Source organism: Ambystoma mexicanum, chromosome 6q (assembly GCF_040938575.1).
Source record: "Ambystoma mexicanum isolate Mex_15411 chromosome 6q, UKY_AmexF1_1, whole genome shotgun sequence".
Taxonomy (NCBI): Eukaryota; Metazoa; Chordata; class Amphibia; order Caudata; family Ambystomatidae; genus Ambystoma; species Ambystoma mexicanum.
Window position 1 is genome coordinate 616420634 of NC_090937.1, and position 18517 is coordinate 616439150.

General features: G+C 42.6%; 1 protein-coding gene across 2 annotated transcripts in view; it reads right to left on the bottom strand.

Annotated features, from left to right (window-relative positions):
- Positions 1–8589: 8589 nt before the first annotated feature.
- LOC138516180 (uncharacterized) overlaps positions 8590–18517 on the bottom strand; it is a 341043-nt gene continuing 331115 nt past the window's right edge. For both annotated transcript variants that reach the window (XM_069631112.1, XM_069631113.1), the window contains one exon: positions 8590–8984. In XM_069631112.1, coding sequence (XP_069487213.1) covers positions 8790–8984 — 195 coding nt within the window. In that variant the 3' untranslated portion in view covers positions 8590–8789. The remainder of the gene's footprint in view (positions 8985–18517) is intronic.

Consider the following 18517-nt stretch of genomic DNA (forward strand, 5'->3'; position numbering starts at 1 on the left):
CTGGAATGATCTCCCATCATCCTTGAGATTTGGACACTCTTCCTGGGCATTTTGTAAGCAGCTTAAAACTCAGCTTTTCTCCCAGGATCCACAGTGATGTTATTCCTCAAGCACCTCGGAGCATGCCCCACAAGACTTCATCCCGTACCACCCAAGATCTGTCAATTATTTATTCATGTCAAACTGAGCTATTGATTGTATCCAAGCACCTTGATGCCCTTGGGTTTAGCATGCTCTACAAATGCTAAAATAAATACATAAATAAATACAAAATTGTGTCATGCACTGTAAACGGCAAGCCATTTTTTAAAAACTAAGAAATTAGTAGGTTTCGTGTAAGAACATGTTATAACTTGCATTTTGTACATTGTATGGGAATATTGGTGGTTGCACATTGTCCAATAGTTTGGTTCTGGAAGGTGGTTGCAGGATGCGCCCTTGCCGTAGTGTTGCATGCTGCATGTTATGAAGTTCCTGACCTATCTTGCTGGAAATAAAAATCCAGTAACAATTTGTAAAGTGCTTTTTAATGTTTTTTCTGGAATTGATGTTATGGACCCTTAATGGTGCTAGCACAAAACCTTCCCGGCTTTCCACGTAGCAACCCAGCATATCGTTTAATGCAGAGGGAGACCTTTCAAAGGCCTGCCATGTAAGCTTGAGGCTGAAGAACATCGATAGGTCCTATTTGTACCAAATGACCATTAAGCGCTTCATTAAATCAATTCAAATGCAGCCAGGCATGTCCTCTGCTGCCCGTGTCTGTGTAATGTTATGCCTACATATTAATCACCTTGATTGGAAATACCCTGTCATTGCAGAGTTAACTTGTAATAGGGAATGCAGAACATGTAACATACCTTTGAGTGATTGTCTTGGCCCACTAAGACTGCTTTATGCAAACTGTCCAATCACAAATATGTTTACACAAAAAGGGTAACATTCAAATGATGTTACTTAGAGGGGTGCTCTGCGGGTTGGAGCCCGGAGTTTCTAGTCGTAATATGGCAGGCCTACTGAGCAAAGACACTGTCCCAAAAGGCCAATTACTGGAAAAGGCTGGCACGGCTGGGGAAGAGTCAGGCATACGTCAGGCTCTTCAGAGGATCCGGTCTGTTAGGAGCTGATGAGAGTCACGTACTCTGCCCACTCATGTTACAGCTGCAGACACGTGACAGGGTGCACATATGTCTCCTCCAGGCTTACTGGAAAATCTTCTGCTTTCGCCATAATGTGCTAATAACATTGTGCAAATCGCAAGAACTGAGTGAAACATTACACTCAGGTTTTTTTTTCATCTTTTTGAATGAAAGGTTAAGTTCACTGCAGTCAGTTAGCTGGTTTCAATATAATATTTTATTGAATTAGCAGTAAATATAGAAGTTGAATTTATGTTTTAAATCACAGCCATTTGTAAAATAAAATGGACGCTTTGCGTTGCAGTCACTAGACAGAACAAACATTGCCAAAGCCAACAGTTTTGGTCTTTGTGTCCCACCGGATAGGAAGAAGCATGGAATATTTACCCTTCAATGATGACCGGCTTGCTTCCTTAGAGAGAGTCATCCAAGATGGCAGCATCCATGGAAGAGCTCACTCAAAATCAAAGAGTGGGAAGGAATGGGTGTGCCTAGCCATAGGGATTACATTGCCTAGGGGCAGGGAATGGGTGGGATCACAACTGTGTATCCCTCCTCAAATATCATCTCCATTGGAAAAGCATTACAGATCCACATTCAAAGCACATATTTTAAGCTCTTATGTTGATGACAGTAGTTTTGGCTTTTAAGGTAGTGCTTTCAGCGCCACCTAATAGCCCAAACTAAAAATCACTCCATAACCAGAAATTATTCACATCCATAAATTGAACTGGCTTTCATTTCTGTAAAGATTCTAAGTATACTTGGTCTTGTAAAGTAAATTAGCACATGGAGGTCGTTATTGACCTCTTCTCATATAATCCAAATGCAGTCAATAACTGCTGATATTGACTACATTCCAAACATTCTGACTTCGGACACAGACAGGGAAACAGAAGAAAGAATTCATCGACATTCAAGGAACAGAAATGACATTTCTGGGCAAGATCCCCTTCAACAAGGCATTCCTTCGATGGGGATCTTTTTCACCTCGCTTTTATTACAGTCGCCATCTAATTGAACGCCCCAAATGGGTGTTAGGGGAGTTTATCTAAAGTCCACTTGAGGTAAGACTCTATCCCTTGCTATACAGGTCGCCAACCCTTTGCATAAGTCTGTACTAACCAAAGGATTTGGTTGAATCGCAGAGCAGCCAAGCTTATCTAGGAGGAATATGTGAGCTGTAGGTAAGTACACTAAACCCAGTCATACAATTGCCCAAAAAAACACTTACACGCTAGAAGTTATATCAAAATATATTAATTTTATATACACAAGGTAGGTAATATACTTATTTTAACTAATCAACACACATGGGAATTAATGATTGATTTGATTGATTGGTTTGATTATTTATAGCGCGCACATACCAAGATGGGCCAAGCAAAAAAATGCATGTAGGCGCAGATATGATTATAATAGATTCAAAGCTGCATCACAAAAGCACAGGCAGACAATGACAGAAACCGAAATCTAGGCAAACAGATGGGTTTTAAGTAGTTTTCTAAAAATCGACAGGGATTCGAGACATCGAAGCTCCAAAGAAGGAGCATTCCATGCTCGGGGCCAAAGGCAGAAAACAGTCTCTCCCTCTAGGTGGCAGTGGTCGAAGTGTACGAAAAGAAGTAGTGGAACTATGTTCCCTACTGGCCTGCACAGCTCCGCACAGACCCCATCGCCGCGCCCCCTCCCATACACAATAAAAACCCCAAAACACATGTGCCTGCTCTTTAAGGAAACGTCCTGCGCAGTGCACTGAAAGTGCAAGTTCCAACCTCTTCCTACACTTTTATTTTAAAACGAAACTGAAAGGTTTCTTTTTAAAATAAAAGTATAGGAATGGTAAAACTTAATTAAAAGAAGTAGAGGAGCACCGCTCCCGACTGCTCCCGCCCACTACAACCACTGCCAGGTGGTCGTTCTAACCAGTGGGATCTGCAAATAGGTGCTGTTCGAAAGACTGCAGCAGTCGCTGTGGACGATACAGTTGAATCTTTGCATTTAGATAGGCTGGTGCCATTCTGTGGATACATTGAAACACTAAGCAAAGCACCTTTGACAGGGTTCTCTGAGAGATCGGAAGCCAATGAAGGATCCTTCTGTATTGAGAGATTTCAGTTCTTCTTTTTAGTGAGAAAATCAGTCTGATAGCAGAATTTTGAGCTACCTGTAATCCCTTTATTTGAAATGTTTGGGCCCCCATAAGGAGAGCATTGCAGTAGTCGAGCCTATCATTGGTCAATATTACAACCACTGTTGGCCGATCCTCTGCAATGAGAGACATGACTGGTTTTAAAAGTCTCAATTATTAATAGACTGACTTAACCATTTGGCTGACCTGTAGATTGCAGTCCATACTTGACTGCCAGATACAGCCTAGGTTCTTCACTGTGTCTGAGTATCTGGTGGGAACACCAAATAAAGAGGGGCATGGAATAATCTGGGCCATTTTTCGTACCAGTCTCTTCGCACACAGCATGATAACCTCTGTTTTAGAGGGGTTAATAACACTACTTTTCATAAATGACTGTTTCAATAGACACTGACAGTTCTACCTTATTATTGGTACTACCACAAACTCGCATTGATTTTCAGATAAACAGTAATTCCATTCATTCTGTAAAATCACAGCAGACAAAGTCTGTAGTAAGAAAAATGGTGGTTAAACACACTTGAGCAGTTTTGTACTTTCTTGTAACCCATTATTTAGGCTTCTATTGCTTTGTAAGTCCAATCCCTAACTAGCAGAAAATAAATACAGCAGTGGATAAAAAGTCTTATGTAGCTACTGGAAAGGCAAAGTTTCTCAGGATACTTTAGTCACTAGAAACAAAATGCTTAGCAAGATAAAAACAAGTTGTTGGGATCCTGCGAAGGATACCCTAAAGGACGCAAGCTATCAAGCCTGGGTCAGAGGTATGAGTGGACCCCCAAACACCTTGTAATTCACACCAGTTACACTGGAGCGACTCTTCAGCTTAAGGTAAGTTTCTACTTTTAGCCCCACAGTACCTTAGGTTAGAAGAAATAAATGAAGTTGGATTCTCTCCTGTGCAGAAGTGACGGGCTAGGTCTCCTGATTCCTTTGGTTTGGTGACGAAAGGAAGGACTCTGAATGGGATGTAACAGCAGCAGGCATGAGAGAGGACCTTTAGCATGGATTTCTTTGGTCTCTTGGTCGGTCTGCGGTTTTGGCGCCTTTTTATCAGCTCCAAGAAAGGATGGTTCTCGACCGGTCGATCTTCTTCGATTGCGTCCTGCACTATGGTAACGGGACTTAGATGAGTGGGATCGTGCCTCCAGAGGTCCAAATGGAGCTCATCAAAGTTCTGGATGGATTCAGGCTTGTAAAGATGTTGCAATGCAAATGGGTTGGTGGTCCCCAGGTATTTGCGGTTTGCAGCCCTGGAAGGCCACAGTACCTCAGGGGATGGCTCAATCTGCAGTTTGTCTCAGGGCTGGTTGGTCCCACCAGCAAAAGGTAAGGAGTCGTCATCTTTGGAGCTCCTCTGTCGATAAGAAAACAAGGTCAGGAGAGCAGTGGTTGCTTCACGGTTACTGAAGGGTGTGCAGGAGTCTCTGGTTGTCTTCAGCTTCAGATCTTCTGTTCCAGTGGTCGACTTGTCTTCTACCTCCTGAACCTCACCTTATATTCGGTTTTCCCACTCCTCTGCAAACTCTCTCAGCATTTTACAGAAAGGTGCGTTTTGCTGTCCAAACAGGACAGCCAGCCCTCAGTGGGAACTTGTTCCATTGATGTACTCCGGCAGACAAAGGGCAGGGGAGTGTTAAACTCCTCCCCCACGTCCTGCCTTCGCAGACACACTGGAGCCCAGGTAGGGACATCCAGTGTTCCTGCCAAAGGCAAAACAACCCACAGACCTCCCCCTCCCAGAATGCTAGAAGAAGGACTATAAAAGGACAACCACATGAGAAATGTCAACATAAGGAGCCACCATGTTACAACATAGGTGACCCTATTGTGCATAACCGAGATTGTGAATACAGTCTGTGGTATGTAATAGCACAATAGTTGGTAGAACACATCCACTGCCACCAGCCATAACTGTAGGGTAGTCACTGTGTCTCAAAGTTATGGGAGTAGAGAGAAGGGGGATTCTAGGTGTCCCCATAGCACTCTACATAAGGTGGTGTGTGGTAATCTCTCATAAGTACAATTTAGGAAGGATACAAAGTAACTCTCTTTCCTTAAGAACAGTAGTTCTAAGAAATTAAGAAAGACCCATAAAAAGGAGAACCCAAAGGGTTGCCAGCAACACTGCACAAAGGGTGCTGTGTGCTGCAAAAGTGTAATACAGATGTCTTTAAGAAATATGCAGGGAAGCAGATTCCATAGAATAAGATGAAACAAAAAGAACAGAGTTCCCAAAAAGTCAGAGCCAATAAGAATGAATGAGGGGAAAAAAGGCTCCCCTCATTTAGGATAGAAAGAAAAAGGTCGAGAAGTCCAGCTAAAAGTGCAGGGGTTCTCATCAAGAGAGGGGGTTAAGCATGAAAACGGCCAATCTCCCTAACAATGGGAAACCACTTTTACTTTGGTATAGAGAAAACATTTAGTTTTAAATTAAACCTAACGTAGGCTTTTTTTCAAACCGTTCCAATTCAAGCATGCTAGCCCTTAAAAAATCTAACTTTATAAAGACAACCTTTTTACGTAAATAATTTAAAACGAAACCCTTTTAATGTAATAACATGTTTTGTGTGTTTACTGATTATTAAACTATTTTTACTTCATCACCGCAACCCGTAAACGTATATTGCCATTATCAGTATGTGCTAATAGCCTTACAGACTATGAGAGGGATCATTATTTTATTTATTTATTTATTTATTGCATTTGATTATACAACCAAACCCAGAGGTAACACCGCGTAGGTTAAAGTATAGTTATAAAAGCTTTCTGGTTACAGGGCAAACATCAAGTGATTAGGAAAAAAACTATTACATTGTGGTTAGAGCATGATAGGTTGCCAATATTTTACATTAACAGTTACAACAAGTCAGTTTCATCAGCACTGTGGTTATACATAAGTCGTATGATGCGGTTGGGTAAAAATGTATTCAATAGCCAGGTTTTTAGAAGTTTCTTAAAGTGGGTGTGAGACGGCTCATTGCATTATCGCTTGGGATAATGCCCCTCCCCAATATAGGGCACAAGGCAAATTATCTTGCAAAAAGGTCCCATCTCTCGGTCTATACCTATCTTCCTTTTCTAAGGGAGCCCCTTATTGGGGCGGGGGATCTCTGGAGCAGAAATGAGGGGACAATAAGTGGGTACACTGCTATTATTGCTCATGGAAAGTTGGAAAATGTGCATGGAGCCATTAGGGAACGTGCCAGTTGATGGCAGTCTTAATTATCCTGCCCCGCTCTTGTGAGTACAAACCTTCCTCTTCTGCACCATCATCTAAATGGAGATATAAACACTTGCCGAATGTTGCAGTATAAAATAAGATTATATCAGTAAAAATGGGAATATCAGAGGTTCCTGTTATTTGTTGTTCCACAAAAAAGACAAAATGAAATAAAAGTTATTTTACTTTTGTAGTAAAAAATGTAGCTGGTATCTTCTCAGTTATATTTATTTATTTATTTATATACAGGGAGGAACAATGCTCTTTTGATCACAAAAGAACATACAACAGAAAAAAAAGATTTGACCGGAAGCAGTTGGCTTCTTCCAAAGAGGTTACTTCGAGTGACATTCTGACCAGGTTGTGGAGGGGAACCAATGGAACAGTCACCGGGGAAAATACAAAGGTGGACATACATAGATTAAGGATAACCAACATTAGACATTTTTAAGTGCAGGTTGACGGTACGGCCAGCTGTATAAAGGATGTGACCATGATGAACGAAGTGCTAGAGTGGAGGCAGAGAAAGTGAGGGACAGAGGCAGTTTAGAGGCATGGGAAAAATCTTAGCTAGAAGCCAGACAAGAGGTAGGTTAGGATAATAACTTGAAGGCGAGGAGGTAGGCCTTGAGTTTGGTTTTGAACAAATAGATGTCGTCAGTCTCTCAGATGTCCGGGGGAATATAATTCCATGCAAATGGAGCAAGAAGAGAAAAAGGGCAGAAGTGCGAGGAAGCACATGGAAGGCGAGGAGCCACAAGGGTAGTCGAGGAGGCAGAGCAGAGATTACGAACAGGCTTGTAGAGTTGGATAGAAACAGTGGTGCCTGACCGTTAGCACGCACATGCATGCCTGTAGCTTAATTCACCGGCCTAGTATCTTGACACATTTGTAACTTTTGTTGAAACTAGATCCTTTCCTAAACCATGACTTTCACAGTGATTTTGTTTACTATTTGACATTTGAACTCTGTCACATCAACAAACAAGCATTGGCAATGCCGACAGTTTAGGGTTTTGTGTAGACATGTGAAACGCACTTGCCAGGCACTGCTGTATTTGTATTAAATAACCATTTTTGTAGCAGTGCGAGTACCTGTGCATCTTAACAACAGTGCCTGGTAAATGCCTAATACTTCAACATAAGCCATAACTGTTGACCTGGACAATTCCTGTTTTCAAGAGGACTTCAGTGAAGGACACACATACTGCTTATAAATAGAGTGGCTGAAAGCAGACCTGGTTTTTACATTTTTATTACACCAGTAGCATGTTTATGGCTCCAAATAAGTCATTAACTCTCAGAAGACAGCTTTGAAAAAACATTAGTAGGCACGCCAAGTGCAACGTAGGATGCCAAGTCTTCTTTAAATCGAGCTCACACAGTCCCCATGAGGAGGTGTTTTGGGAGAGGAGAGCCAGGAACTGGGTGGGAATGGCCACAGAGATTAGCATGGCCATACAGTCAATAGCAAGCAACACCTACAAACTGTGTGTCCCACCTCATATTTAATTTCTCCCTACCTGTACTCGAATGCAATGGTTTCAGCTTATAGGTGGCTTTGCAAACTAAAAATGGTTTGCGTGTTAACAGAAATTCAGAGAAAGCAATTCATTTGTATAAATAAATACTTATGTGCATTTACATTTTGTTCTCCGGTCCAGGTTCTTCGCTCACACGGATCTGGATCAAACAGGTCATGCAATTGATGACTATAAAAAACATTACATGCAAGAAATGGTATAGTATCAAAAATAATATCAGTTTTGAACATATTGCCTCATGCCAGATTCTTCCCCTGTAAGCACTGTAAAAATGCATGTTTTTATTTTCCAATTTTACGGCACACAATGTATCGACCTCGAAAGGGTGAAGGACTGGCCAGATTCTGGGGCCAGTGCCTCTGGCTATCCTCCTAGCAACAAACAAATAGATAACATTCCAAGAGTGGCTGTGGCCAATTCATATATTGCAAGTGTTTCAAAACTAAAGTAATATAAATATAAAAATAATGGGATGGCTGTTAGGTAAAAAAAAGTGCTGATGTTGCTAATAAAACCATCATGACTCTTATGCCTGTTTTCAGAGTATCCTATTTTCTAGAACACCACATAAACATTAACAGACATATTGCATAAAAATCTATTCTGAGAATAGGTGACATGCCGATGTGGCAGTTCACTTGTGCGGATTTGTGTACTCTCCCCGGGTTGTGGTTCCGGGGCATCCGTGAATTCTGTCCCCCGTGCACATCCTTCCCTCGGGCTCGCGGGCTTCAGATGCAGGAGGGTTTCGACATTTGGATTTGCTCGTCCTTCAGGGGCGGGATGAAATGACAGAACTCCATTAGGTTTAGTAGGAAGCCTCTATCGAAGGGATTCGCAAACTGCCCCTTTTCATCCTTGAGGTAACTGTATTTCTTGCAGTTAACACGCTCGTTGGTCGTTATGTTGGATATGGCCATGTACACCTGCAATGGAAGGACATGTCAGAAGGTGAGTCAAAGGAGCTCCTCTCATTTCACTTCCTTCTACAAAGACGCCAAACATAGTCCAAGATAACTGGATTCATTTGTGTTCATCTTGTTTCTTAACTTTGACCTTGATAGTAGCTTTGACAGATAGTTGGAGTATTAATAGAAGACATGTACAAAAATGAATCCAGAGAGTGAACAGGATTTATATTTTCCAATTGGACTTTTTTATGTTACAGGATAGATTTTCAATAAAGAGATCATGGATTTTCAATATCGGAACAAAAACCTGACTTTCAGAGAATTCATTGGTTAGAGGAGCTTTTGTCTTTGATCACATGTGCATCCCAGATATGTTTGCCTTAGCTTGGCAGCTATCCCTCTTGCCACCATGCCACCAGGGAGGGCAACACTTCATCCCTTCTTACCCACCTCGACCAGCTGAAAAGGCCATTGATTTGCTAATGGCAACTGGCAATAAGAACATGTTAACAGGATAACAGGACTGGCCTACATCCTGAGTTCCTAAGAAGAAATGACCACACAACACTTAGTTTGCCTTTTGCCCAAGGGGGGAGAGAGGGGCCTATTTTTGACTAAAATATACACCATACATACTGAGGTGTTACTCTGTAAAGGAATGAATAGTCAACATGCTCACTCAAGTTGGCCTACGCATAGAGACACACAAGAATCCATTGACTGCACTACATGGCTACTGATAACATTGCAAGACACACTGGGTACATGCCTACTGAATTCACTCAACACATTCTAATAATGGTGCCCTGCTCAGCCAGTCTGCCCCTCACTATGGTGCTACAAAGAGAATACCCATGGGAACATCCTGAGTAGGATAACCAGCAACCTAGCCAAACAGGGGGAAATGAAGATGGGCTTCTGCAGCCCCAAAGGCTCATTTGGCAGTCAAGACCCATCTAAGGTTCAGGGGGATCAACAAACAGGGACATACAGTACCTAATGAGGCTTCACACATATAACAGAGTCAGTTCATTTGCAGAATAATCTCCGGGCATCATCCCCACTTCTGTCCTTAGAGTCCGATGGGCGGATTAATTGTTGGTACACAGCAACTGTGCTGCCGTGGGCATCTACTGAGGGTCTCCTTTTATGGCTTGAGAGAGTTGGATTTGCTGCCTTGCTTGTTACACTCCAACCTGATGCTGGGTGAAACAAGGCACCAGGTTCTTCATGTCAACCTGGGGCTAGCCACCACCTCGAGCCCGAGGTGAACCCTTCTCAACACACCCCGTGGGCCAAGCAGTGCCCAGGGTTGCAGCTGTTATTCAGGTGCTCCACTCCCCACCGCCCAAATGCAGGTAGAGCCAGGTGTTCACTCCCCGATTGGTGTGGTTTGCACCATAGGACAAATCTGGGGGGATGCCCCCGCTTGTGTTGACAGTGCCATAGTTCCCACTTGCGAGGGTGCCACCACTGTACCCCACTTCATTTACTGGGACTCATTCCACGCTCTTCACAGGTTACAGGTTCCCCAGTGACCACACCCCACCCTGCTAGTTGGCCGCGCAAGATGCGTGCAATAACCCACGTCTGTGGGCATCTGATACCAGCACACCTCTGATGTCAGTGCCACTGCCCTGCCACCTAACACCTCTGCATCGACCAAGGCTTGGCTATGGCTCCGTTGCAGACTTCACCACCTGTGATAGCCAAGGAGGGGAGTTTCCCATGCAGACCATGCCTTGAGCTGACTGGGGTACTGCCTGAGTCAGCAGCCTCCCCGAGACACAGGTCTACCCTCTCGACTCCCTTTCTCCAACAGCTTTTTGTCAACCGTCCGGTGATATGCACTCTGTGGAAGAGTCCACTATGCTAGCCCACAGAGGGCTTTGCAGGCTATTGCGGACGCTATCTTTCCGCTCCACCTGACATTCTAAACACAACACACTAGAAAACTGGACCATCAGCATGTCAGCCGGTAACCCTTTGTAGAAATACAGACTGGCCCAGTTGCCAATGCACAGGCATCCTCAGTGAATTATATATATATATATATATATATATATACATATATATATATATATATATATATAGGATTGCTCCCTTTTAAAATATACGTATAAGAAAAGGTAAGGAGACATATATCACCAATGAGGTTTCCTGGCTGCTTTGCATTAACTCAACGAGCATTTTGGGAACATAAGTATGACCACAGATCTTTATAGTTGACAAATATTCTGTGATAAAAGGGTTATATGCATGAATCCTTAAGTAAATAATGAATTCTGGAATTGGTGCTCATTTAATTTTTCACACTACTTAGCCTAAAAATGTAAGCATTTGTAACCTTGAACAATATATACTCATTCGGACAGCATATGAATTTGGATGTGAAGTTAAAATGGTTAGACATCTGTCACTCTATCGGGATGCAAGGTGATCTATCCTACTTGTTCCTGAGATAGTGTTTCCACTATTGACACTACATTCTATAAGAGAAAGGCCTGACAGGGGAAACCGGATGTTTATGCATGTTGGGGTGAGTACAGATGCTCAAGCCTCAGTGCGCAAACATCCTTAGAACACTACATAAATATAGGATGCAATGTCAGACACTTTCAACATGTCATCGTAACGACCCAAGCCATTGTTTATTTTGGATTCTTACTTCTTTTGTTTCCCAAAGAAAGTGTTTTCCTTCCTCGTGTTGTTTTCTTGCAAACTAGGATAACTTGATAAGTTAATTGACTCCTTTGGCAGATGTGCCGTAGAGCACTCTAAAATCCTTGGAGCACTGCTTCGTGCTCTATAACAACAAATACGTGGCTTTGGGAGGGTTACCCTGTGGTGGTGTGTTTGCAAATACATGAATGAAATGTTTTCTTTAGGTACATGACAACACAACATATGATTTCATGTATTTAGGTTCCTATGGTTGCTCAAAATGGTACTGGTCATGGACCGCAGGAGATTGCTGAGGTGGACGAGTGGCGAGTTGAGATTACGGAAGCATCATTCGTTATAGAGGTTTCCTAATAGTTGTTTCTGATAATTATTACCTACATTGGTGGGAATTGTATCTCACGTACTTGTTCACTTTGTCTCCTGTGCTTAGGTGCTTCCTATTATAAATTTACACTTCGGATTATTGTTATTAATCTTATACAATCATACTTTACAGTACTGCCATGTGTGTATGTGTGTCCATGTTTTCAATTTAATAACTTCCGTATGAAAAAATGATTACTCTAATTAGGTAATGGATTAATTTGTTTGATACATGAATTGAGGTGCCCTGAGCATGTCACATAATGAACTTATATTTTCATTACTTTTCACTGTTCCACTGCTTACACGGGATGCTGTTTCACATTTGTGTAGCATGTTCGGACATCTACAGTAACACCATTGGCCTACAATGTCAAAAAAGTACACCTGACACACAAAGATTGCCACCTTGGCCTGAAAACAACAAGGACCTGGAGAAGAGACATAGTGGTGATGTGTGCATTACCCGCAGGGGCCTTAGTGCTTATTCACCCCTTCCTTCAGCAGAGGATATTTTTTTTTAAAACTAGAAACAACAATTGCAAACATCTGCAGGTAAGAGGACACACCCACGACCTCTTAGACCACAGAGGTCACAGAGGTCTCTATCATTATGAGGTCACCTCCACAACCTCTTGGACCACAGAGATCTCTATCATTATGAAGTCACCTCCACAACCTCTTGGACCACAGAGATCGCTATAATTTTGAGGTCACCTCCACAACCTCTTGGACCACAGAGACCTCTATCATTATGAGGACACCTCCACAACCTCTTGGACCACAGAGATCTCTATCATTATGAGGACACCCCCACAACCTCTTGGACCACAGAGATCTCTATCATTATGAGGACACCTCCACAACCTCTTGGACCATAGAGATCTCTATCATTATGAGGACACCTCCACAGCCTCTTGGACCATAGAGATCTCTATCATTATGAGGACACCTCCACAGCCTCTTGAACCACATAGATCTCTATAATTATGAGGACACCTCCACAACCTCTTGGACCACAGAGATCTCTATCATTATGAGAACACCCCCACAACCTCTTGGACCACAGAGATCTCTATCATTATGAGGACACCTCCACAACCTCTTGGACCATAGAGATCTCTATCATTATGAGGACACCTCCACAGCCTCTTGGACCATAGAGATCTCTATTATTATGAGGACACCTCCACAGCCTCTTGAACCACATAGATCTCTATAATTATGAGGACACCTCCACAACCTCTTGGACCACAGAGATCTCTATCATTATGAGAACACCCCCACGACCTCATAGACCACAGAGATCTCTATCATTATGAGGACACCTCCACAACCTCTTGGACCACAGAGATCTCTATCATTATGAGGACACCTCCGCAACCTCTTGGACCACAGAGATCTCTATCATTATGAGGATACCTCCACAACCTCTTGGACCACAGAGATCTCTATGGTTTTTGACAATGATACACTGACTGCTGAGTACAGAAAATAATTCTGTACAAAGCGCACCTGATAATATGTGGGTTTAGTTTATCATTTATGCTGAACAAGCATCCACAGTGCCTTCCTATAAGTATCTTTATTCATTTAAAGGCAACTAAGTTATGCCTATGACAGGACAAGAACATTAAATATATTAACGGGTGGTCAATAATGGAGTAATACAGAGTTGGAAGAGCCACACAAATTCTTCATACACATAAAAGCAGGAGAAACAATTGATAAAATAGGAATTTAGGGAAGAAACAGATATATTTCATTTGAGGATAAAAAGAAGCAGAGGCCAATAAGGTGGAGAAAGAAGTGGAAGTGTTATGAAAAAAGAACTTCTATCTGGAAAGAGTGAAAGGGGATAGTTATCATCTTTCAACTCAGTCTCGGAACACACAGGGCCCAGTCAATCAAGAAAAGGCTGGCGTGGTTGGCAGGGAAGATGCAAGAGTCCTTTCGCTTTCTGAAAAGCCATAGAATAGGAATAACTTCATTTTTAAAGTTGTGTAGATGGTAGATGACTCTGGAAAGATGACAGATGGATACATAAAGGGAACTAACCACAGTACATATATTGGATATGTCTTTGCTGATAAGGGGCAATCCAAATTTGAAAGTCCAAAACATACCTGAAGAGAAAAGGGAGTGACTGTGATGAAGCAGCACTGTGGAACAGGATGTCTGGAGTGGGGAGAAAGAGTGTTGAATACAATCTAAAATTGTTACTAAAAACTGCAGCAGAGTATAGAACTTGTATCTGGAAATATGTTGGTCCTAAAAAGACCAAAACACGAGCATTTACTGGATCCAGCAAACAACAACTCGCTTTTCACTCGCAGAGCACAGCAAGTCAGCATCCGGCGCAGAAGGCAGGACTGGAACTATGCAAGTGGGATATAGGCTTGGAATAGAGCTTGTGTTGACACCCCAGAGTGAGCCTAGCCTAAAGAAATGCTATGTATGCCACATAGTGGACTAAGTTGGCCAACCAGCAAAAGGCAAATAATAATGAAGATCCCAGGGATATCGAGCACCATTAAAATTATTAAAAATCAGCAGTTGGCTACTGGCTAGCTGCAATTGAGGGTCCGTCATGTTGCAACTGCAGGTTTGGCAAGAAGGAGTTTGCTGTGAGAATTTGTCATGGGTTTTGACCCATGTTGAATCAATAGACTGGGTAGATGTGGGGATGAGCTGTCGCCGCCCATTATTCTATCCCAGAACAAACTAAATCAATAGACTGGGTGGATGTGGGGATGAGCTATCGCGGCCCACATTCATGCCAGAATAGGAGAACTGCGCAGTTGGCATGAGACCACTCCAAAGATACAACCTTCTTGTGGGGAATTCATTTTCTTAATCCCAAAAATGGTTGCATTACCAGTACTCACCACTATCAGAAAGCCGGCGTTTTAAAACCACCAGACCTTTGTGTAAAACTGAAGAAATGAAACAAAACCAGACCAAGGAAAGACTTGCTAAGAGGTGGATACAATGTAAAACTATATTCTGAAATGACTTGAAGGAAGTCATTATTTAATGTACATGTCAAAATTGTCAGTTTGATTTGAATGTAGAAAACTGGGAACAAAAAGTGACATTTAGCTGAAACCTGGCTCAATTAAACTGAATTCTGCCTGACAACTACCCCCGACAGGAGTTGATACTGGATCAACAGCTGTGTTCCCAGGCCTGGCTGCCAGGCCTGGCTGCATCCTGAGGTCACATGGCCCTGTTAATTAGATTAGGGGTGGAGCAGCTGGGGACTACAGGGAGTTGAACAAAGGCCTGTCCTGGACTCAGGCAAATGTTATATTGGGGGGCCGTAAAGTGGCTTCCTCTTAGGGGAAACTGGGAGGGGCAGTGCCTCTGCTAGCAGCTGAGCTTGGGGGAAGTGGATAAACCAGTTATTTCACCCTGTGATGTGGGAAGCCACACCCCTTTTTGACCAGGGCATAATTTTAAAAAGATAGATAACTCAAAGTGTGGACTTGTCAGAATTATATAAGTAATATCATTATTTTTGTGATTTTTCTGTGAACATTTTGAGATGCGTTAGGACCCTGTGGTGTATTCTGGGGGGTTGCTAGCGGAAAATAGGGTCTCACTCCAAATGTCTGCATGTTAAAAATCGGACACTTCATCAATTAATGTCCATACTCCTTGCGCACATGTGTGTAAATTTGGGTAAATGTCCGATATTACAAAACCAGTTAAAAAGCGCAAAATGTTGTCATTTTTGAATGCAAGCCCCCAGGAAGATCAGAGGCTGACAAGCATGGACCATAAGGAATATATAAGGTGCACATGTAATTTCAACAAACTGTATATCTGGGAAGGATGTATTTGAATCAAATATAGATTTGTGGGCAAACTGACCAGGGGAGGATCCTCTGACCCATAAAACCTACAGCATCACTCTGGCTCACATTTCCTTCCCCCAATCATGGGAGAGGGGAGAATTGGGCCAATGACAAGTAGAGAGGGGCAGGCTTAGCTAGGTCCAGGCACACACCCATTTTCAAAATACATAAAAAGAGACTGCTGGAACAGGTAGAGACATTCAAATCCAGTTGCTGCGGAGAGTTTTGCCGGACCACACAACATCTAGAAGATACCAGTTCCAGACTGACTCCAGCTACATACTCCAGAACCTAGAACTTATACTTTAGAACCTTAATCAGAGGCCTAAAACCACAAGCTGAGTTCTCTGCAGCAGGCCTCAAATCATTGCAAGCTACTCACAGCCGGGCGAGCTGCTTGAATCCCTTGCCAAGAACTTTTGCCAGGACCAGTGCAGAAAGATCCAGAAGCAGTGCTGTACCCAGAGAAAGCAGAGCAGTATCCAGAACCAGAGGCCAGAGATCCAGAGTGACCCAGACCGCTGTGAGCAGAACCAGAGAGCTGACCCAGATCACTGTGAAGTGCCGAGACCAGAACCGGAGTCCAGTCCAAAACCTGACCAGATCCGTGGCGAGGCCTATTTCAAATTTATATTGTGAGTACCTAGCAGAACTGTGGAGAACCAATCTCTTAGTTAAAATAATCTAATCCAAACTATTTTAACCTAAGTAGAACAGCCTCCTAGAAATCGTGTCATCTGTCATTTGTAAAGCTGCACAACTGTCACCTGTCAATTCTGAAGCTGCAAGCTGTCACCTGTCATTTTGAGTTTACTTTAAATCCGAAAAACTACCTTTATTTAATCGTCCGTATCTCTGGAACCGTTTGGGATAGGAACGAAATTTAACCTTCCTCTAAAAGCTTAGAATATCAGCTTTCCAACGAACCTAGAACCGACTCCTTATACTTTTGCCGTAATCACGATTCATGCACTCGCGAATTTTACCGCGATTTGCGATTTGGTTAAAAATCCAGCCACGTGTAACCATCAGCAGTCATTTCTTTCCTTGCTAAAACTTTGTTTGCCTCTTAATCACCATCTCTGAATCATTGCTAAAGTGAGCCTGAACTCATCCGAAGTATCTCTCACTCACCCTGAACCTCCTAAAGGGAATTAAAAGCATTTTCAGCATATTTCTCACTTCATTGCCACCACATTCAAAGCACTTGGGCCTGTGTTTTAAAACTCATACCGGTTTTCTCTAAGCTTGCTGGGAAGGAACTGAATTTCGTATTGTATTTGATTGCATTCCGGAGAACTGTGTGCTCCTCTTTCCATCTACTTCCATGTCTTACATTGCATAGGGGAGGGGGGTGAATTGCCAGAGAAAAAGTGATTATATTATCTTTTGCTACAATCATCTCAAGTATTTCTGTACTGCATTTTATTCCTCATTGCTTTTCCCTTGAAATCATAAAAGTATTTTTGCTACTTGATCCATCCTATACGAACTCCTCATTGATTATAAAGAAGTGTGCTAGTGTCAGATTACCCATTGTTGATTAACATTATATTTATAAGGGCGATATCGATTATTAATTTATTATAAAAGCGTAGTATCTATATTTTGTCTTATTTCTCAAATAAACCTTTTAAACTTGCAAAACAGAACTACTTCTTGGCTCAGTGGGGTCAGAGGGATTCTAAGAGAGGGGTGTTATATAGGGGTAGTCATCCAGAACTCGTGAACTGGGCATAAAGATATATCAATAAGGGTTTCCATTCAGTATCCCAGACTAGGCACTGACTTAGCTGTAGTGTTGAATTGAATCTTCTTACAAATTGGGGGCTCGTCCGGGATCCCGGATTAGATCTATCACTTGTGCAGATTAATACAGTGTGCTAACTGACAAGATACATGCATCCGGTCGGATCACCACGCTGTGTTACGCTGTAAAGCACTTCTCAAAAGGACGCTCTAAGGGAAAGGTCTGTTTTGCAAAAATAAAATACAAACTTCTGTAAGTCAGGAAGGAAATCAAATTCCAGAATGACGACCTTGGTAGATATGAAAATAGCCAGAGAGCACTTCTTACATAAGCTATTTGTGAGAGGTGAGTGGACTCATCAGGACCAGACGGTCTGGTTGCAGGCAATCGCACCCCAGATCACTGAAACAGAGTCAGATATATGGAGAGACCAGGGTCCCTTACATGTGGCCCTGAGTGAACTATATATGGCCCCTAAAGCCAAGGATGAGCACAACAAGATTGCCAGGGTAGCGGCATATTTATACTTACATATGGGAGCCATGCAGGACAAATGTGCTGAAGGCCAAGATCTGGCGAGTAGGCAACTGCTGGCATTACAGAAGGCCCAATCTGATCTAGAATCTTCTGAGCAGAGGCTGCACAGAAGCCAGGAGTCCGAAAATGAGAGTAGACAGTACATTAAAATAAAGAAGGATATGGATATCCTGCAACAGGAAAAGACGGACCAGGATACCAGAATTCTGGCTTTGCAGAAGGAGCACCAAGACAGTCTGGACTCCTTACTGCAGAGCCAGAAAAAGCTGGAGCAACAGATCAATTTCAACAGGGCATGCACAGAGCAGGTAGCCACCCTGCAAATCCAACTAGACAGAGAGAAAGAGGAAAGC